At 47.2% G+C, this 6,186-nt stretch overlaps 1 protein-coding gene across 1 annotated transcript; it reads right to left on the minus strand.

The window, feature by feature from the left end:
• Positions 1-5: 5 nt before the first annotated feature.
• Positions 6-3,764, minus strand: LOC123441447. Its single transcript, XM_045117880.1, has 6 exons — positions 3,619-3,764; positions 3,407-3,468; positions 3,151-3,286; positions 2,976-3,048; positions 2,561-2,626; positions 6-233 (listed from the first exon to the last, which is right to left on the minus strand). The coding sequence occupies exons 1-6, from the start codon at positions 3,762-3,764 to the stop codon at positions 6-8; spliced, it is 711 nt and encodes a 236-aa protein (XP_044973815.1).
• Between the last annotated feature and the right edge of the window lie 2,422 nt (positions 3,765-6,186).

Below are 6,186 nucleotides of genomic sequence, written 5' to 3' on the forward strand. Positions count from 1 at the left end.
GGTGGTTACGTCGACGCGACTTTATCCATGTCGGCACGGTCGCTGTTGCCGACCGATCTCTTTCTTTCTTTCTTTCTTTCTTTCAGGGTTGTTCGTGGTTGATGCTTTCGGTGATTGAGATTAGCTTGCCAATTTGCCGATGATACGCTGCTAGGTGGCATGCGCAGGTGGAGGTCTCCGGGTGCCGATGCTAATTCGGGAGGGCGCTGTTGCGCCACCTCGGCTGTATCTGGCTGCACCGGATGGAAATGACGAATTATTGGGGATGGTTTTTCAACGCTTGCTGCGCGTCCGATCTTTTTTTTTTTTTTTTTTTTTTTTTATGTTTGTATAGTTGATCGATTGAGTGAGTGGAAGGGAAGCATCGCTCGTGCACCCAAGTTGTCATGCTGACATGCAGTATTCGCTGCACATCCGATCTGCTTTTCTTTTTACTCACTCGCTTTTTCACTGCGTTTGGGCCGTTGGACGGGACCACTTTTTTGGGCTGTTCTCCATGTGCACCTGGTACTGGCTCGATGGCTCCCTGTCTTCTCTCTAAGATATTTTGAAAGGTAAAAGAACCATATGTCCTAAAACTTGCACATGATGCAATTATTTAGTTCTAAAACTTGCACACGATGTAATGATTTAGTCTTAAACTTGTAAAAAGCTAACTCCACAATCCGACAACTTGCGTACAATGTGCAAATTTAGTCCAGAACCAATCAAAACGAGCCAAATGGCGTCAGATGGCCCGGTCGTTGCCTGTATTTTTGCTGATTGTAGGGGCTGTTTGGTTTCAGCCACACCTTGTCACACTTTGCCACAACTTATCTTAGACAAATTTGATCAAGTTATGTGGGTGTTTGGTTCTAGCCACATCTAAGGTAAGCATTTTTTAATGAGTACTAAACCCCACATGTCATAGACATAAAAAATGTGGCAAAATTTTTTTAGACAAGTCAACGTGTGGCTAACAATTTAAACAACTCAAGTAAGACAAGTGTGACAAAAATAATGTGATAAGATATAACAAGGATACTCACAATACAAACAACCCCACTGTTGTTTTCAATAAGTAACCCACACTACATACACATCTAAACTAAAATTGTATTTTTTCCCTACACTTCGGGTTGTGATAAACTACCTAGTTTCATTGCCAAAACACAAGATCATCGCTTGTCTAGGCTAGGCACTGGTGAACGCCTTGTTGTATCTGTCTGACTTTCACGACGATGAAAAATTTGTGTTTGCAATTTTATCGGTAGTGGCAGGCCACACAGTTTTATGTGAACGAATATTAAAATTGTTCACACGTTCGGATGCAGCTACTTCGTATCATCCAACAATAACTATTTATTCTCGGGGTCGTCGTCCCTATGGGTACCGGAGCTGGCCATGTGCGGCGGTGGATTGGAGCGGCTACGCTACGTAATGGAGGCGCGCGGCGGCGGATTGGAGGCGCCGGCGGTGGGGGGGGGGGGCTTTTCGCGGCGACGGAGGATAGGATTTCAACCTGCATCCAGCGGTCGAACCCGCAATTATACCGGTCGAGGGGTCGCGTTTACGGGCCACCGCAAAACATTTCCAGTCGGGCCGCGTTTGCAGTGTTTGTTCTGACAGAAAAATGAACCCAAACTCGCATAGTCGCCGGATTTTTTATGTGCCGGCCGTTTTGCAGGGTCTGCTAGAGTTGCTCTAAGGGTTTGTAATAATGAACAAATTTCCCTCAGGCTTTGGCATGTCGAAAAGAGCTCGCTCTTGCAGTTGATCTTCAAGTGCGCATCTGTTTTGTTGTGTCTAACTATTTGGAGGTTGTCAATGCCATCAATAATGGGAGCCGCTACCACTGTTGCACTATTCTCTCAAAGATTAATCAATAAAAGATGGACTTCACACGAGTTAATTTCAACCATGACGGATAGACCTCGAATTCACATGCTCATGATCACGCTAGGAATTGTCTTTGTCTTTACTAGCAAAAAAGCCCGTGCGTTGCAACGGAAGAAAAAAAATACCATCCATTCTAACTCTATAAATTAAATCAATGACGTCGCAATAATTTATATTAGAGGAAAGATGTAATTAAAAGAATAATTCATAAGATGGGACGTGAAACACAAATTTTTTGGAAGCTATAATAAATATTCCGGTCATTTGAAATCACCCATGAACAGACCTATATAGTTAAAAATTGAATGTCAGTTCTACTTAAATTTTTGTCCCCAAACTTTGCCCATAAATTATTTTGTCACCTTACCAAGCCCCACCAAATATCTGAACTTTTTTCAGACCTTATAAATATCTACTTCCTATTCAAATGAGTTTGAATTCAACTCTTCCATATGGGTTGAAACTTCTTTTGTTGAACTAAGTATAAATTATATGCTTTACGTTAAAAGTTTCAACATTTTCCATGCATCCTAGCCATTTCTTTTCCATCCTTCTCTATTTATACTTCTTCTTTCTAATTTCTATAAAGGAATTTAGAGAAAGAAATTAAAGGAGAGAGAAAGCAATAGTGTAGAGCCCATCTGGCCTGCCAAGGCCCAGCCGCACTATTTTCCTTCAGTACCTGCACAAACATTGTTGGAACCATCAGCTTTAGTAGTATCTCATCCCTCATTACCCTTTTCGCTCCCTGTTGAAGAAAGCAAAGATACAAAACAAAAGGAACAATTTCTTTAGTTTGTGATTCTATCTGAGAAAGTGAATTGACTGTATACAGAATGACAATGACTTATCATATAAAATATCAGTGCATAGTTGTAACAAAAAATGAGAAACAATAGCATGCACATCTGCATACAACAACCATTTTTGTGCATACATAGTTGTATTCTACAACAATTAAATTGTGATGCAGATCCAAATCAATTTCGATGTGTATTGTAGTATTGAGCTTTGAAGAACACAGGCACAACAATTCAATAAGGAGACAGACCAGGAAGCAATCCAAATACTAAGTGCACACTGTAAAGTGGGGATACCTTCAATGGATAACCCAAGCATATGACCGCAGAAGCACTGATACCATCGGAGCTAGCTACCATGCAGCTGACCCTGAGAATGTTGAAGCATCACATAAGTGTACTCAGAAGTCAGATCATATGACAAACCAAAAAGATGCACAAGCAACAACATTATCAAACCAGTAAATGTTACCTTGAACCCATAGACTTCCTCATAAGAACAAGCGGGTGACCAGGATGCTCTGCCACAGCATTCTTCACCGCACTGAGATGATGGTCGACAAGCTTGTCTGCCTTCGGGGGAGGCCTCCGTTTACCACCCGACATATCTGCAGTGTTGTTGCTTGATAAATTAATCAACCATTAAGTGAACATGGGTCAAGCATTAAGAACTGGACCTTCAGATAAAAAAGAAACAATTAGGAGTAGATGGAATTCAATAAACTCACATGGATAGTCGAATGTTACTACTTCAATGGCATCTAGGGCATCTTTCACCATCTCCTTCCAGCTAGAAGAACCAATTGTCAGTTCTTAAACATAACTATCCACATACCAAGAACAGATAGATGTGTACACAAACTGGAATCCTCGTTCAAGTGATTTCAAAAACTGCAGATCCATCAAGCGCGTGAAGAAGAAGCAGAGAAAGAGAGCTCACTAGGTCATCCAATCAGAGGAGGAGGGGGCACCAACACCGTGGGCGAATACGACCACCGGTTGCCGGTGAGTAAGTTTAGTCCAAAAGGGCGGAGGCGGTGACGGCGCCGTCGTGCGCTGATCCACGCGGCTGCGCTTGCGAGCCATGGAGGGAGGTTAGGGGCTAGCACGTGCAGGCCATGGCGGCTCCGGCAAGCAGGAACTGGCGAGGCCAGCTGAGTCCTGTGGCGCAGCGAGGAGGAGAGGCCGGCTGAGGGCTGCGGCGGCCGATGCGGGAGGCTATGGCTGGCTTGGTGTGGTTGGTCAACGCACGGATCGGGCGAGGCACTCGACCTGGATCCCGATCCAAGAGCGAGGCGAGGCGAACGCCCTGCTTGGCTGACCCGATCCAGAATGGGGCGACGGGGACTCGCAGCAGGGATCCGCGGCGGAAGGCGACCGGCGGCGGGCAGAGCTTGGGCGGCGGCAGCTGCTGCGCGGTGCGGTAGGGCGCCTCGGGCACGGGAGCTCGAGCTGGGTTGCTCGCTCGATGGGGAGGCAGGGAAGCGCAGCTCCGATGGGTTATTTTTTTTTACTCTTACACGTACCGATTCGTTGACTTATTTGAGGATTGCGGGTTGATTAGCTAAATCAACAGGGGCTTTTGTGTAAAAATGCCTCAACGGGTTTTCCGACAGAAGCGATAGCCTCTTTATTATTAGGTAAAGATTTACAGTTAGGATATGGGTCCTGAACTCCCTAGATATTTCTATTGTGTCCGATTGATTGATCAATAAAATGAGTTAGAGCAAATAAACATGTGATTGGATGGTTAGACGGACAACAGTATCACCTGCCATCTAAGTTTAAGTTCAGACTTGATATTGGTGCTTGCATTTTTTTTTAATTTATTTCAGGTCTTTCGACGATGTGCTTTTAGTGGGAAGAGTCCATGACGATTTCGTTTATCTCATGATGAAGTGACGATTCAGTCTTTCTGAGATGCTTATAGATTAGGATGTGCGTGCGTGCGTTTATAAGAATGAGTATATTTTCATGTATGTGAACGACTTCTATTGTAGCGTGGTAAAAAACAAGTTAGATTACTACTCTCTTCATCCCGAAATAAGTGACTCAACTTTATACTAACTTGAGTCACTTATTTTGAGACGAAGGGAGTAATAAAAAAGAGAGCAGCTGATCACCTAGAAAACGACCTAGAATTCAATTGTTTTTTTTTGAAACAGGCAAAAAATTGTCATTTTCATTGATTAAGAAGAAGAGAATTGTCCGGTTAATTGGCAGAAAACCGGGCTAAAACCGATACAATACACAACCCATATGACATGAGCACCACCCTTCAACCTGACCACCAACATGGGACCCGAAGCTGCAAAGAAGAAAGACATCCGTCGTGGAGTCGCTAGCGTCATCGTCATCATCGGTTGCCTCGAACGAGCGACTCCGACTTCACCATCGAGCTCCAATGTCGAAGCCATCCCGCAAATAACTGCAAAGAAACCACGATGGCACATGCCACTGGATGACCACACGCGCGAGTAGCCAACAACTCTGACCCTGACGACGAGTATCACAAGGGAAATATGCAGGAATTGCACCGACCGAGTCCTTTGCAAACGACCACCAAGCGCCCGTCATCGTCACCGCGTGGACTCGCTCCACCGCAGCTCCGACTTCAAGCAACCAAGCAACCCACGAAAGACCACCTCGGACATGCTGGAAAGAACCGAATACCAAAGTTCACGCCGCGACCCGAGCTCCTAGTAACACCATCATAGTTTCCAAACAGTAACAAGTGCCCCACCTTAGCAAACCATGCAGCGAAGATGCCACCAACCACCGCGAAGATGCCGCAACACGCTAGTCTCCTAGTCGTAGCCGGCTCCGAGGCGATGCCCCCAAGAAGGAAAAAGACGCAGTGACGCCTCCATCTCCCGATCCACGGGATCTGAGGTTTCCCACCGGAGCTCAGGCCATGAGGAGGAGCAGCACACCTCCGCGACGACGCTTCCAAGAAAGATAGCGGCACCCGCGGGCTTCGCCGTCGCCGACTTCGATGAGGATCGGAGCAAAGATTTCTCCCGGACCTGCGTTGAACACCCAGCCCCACCAACCGCCGCCCACCAACCACTAGTTGTTGAGGCTTACCTCCTTCTGACCACGGGATCCCACGATCCACCACGACCAGACGCACCGCCCCCCTGGCCGAAGCCGTCACCTCCAAATACGGGGCCACCGCCCGGCAACCGCAAACCTCTAGAGCGTGGCCGCTGCACGCCACCACGCCCCCAGCCAGGGAAACCCCCCGGTGGGGCCAGAACCGGTCGAAGATGGCCAGATCTGGGAAGCCGCCACATCCGATGACGAGCACACGCACGAGCTCGCACATGAGGAAAAGGGGCCGCCACCCTGCTGAGACCTGCCGAAGGAGAGTCGTCGAGCGACGCGGGAGACCCGTCGGCACTGGCGATGCCACGCCGCGAGAGGACGCGAAAGGGCCGACCTTCCCTGCCACGAGAGTGCACCGCAGGGCAAGGAAACGCCTCGCCGCCGCCGTTTGCCGGTCGGG

This window comes from Hordeum vulgare, chromosome 3H (assembly GCF_904849725.1).
Source record: "Hordeum vulgare subsp. vulgare chromosome 3H, MorexV3_pseudomolecules_assembly, whole genome shotgun sequence".
NCBI classification, from domain to species: Eukaryota; Viridiplantae; Streptophyta; class Magnoliopsida; order Poales; family Poaceae; genus Hordeum; species Hordeum vulgare.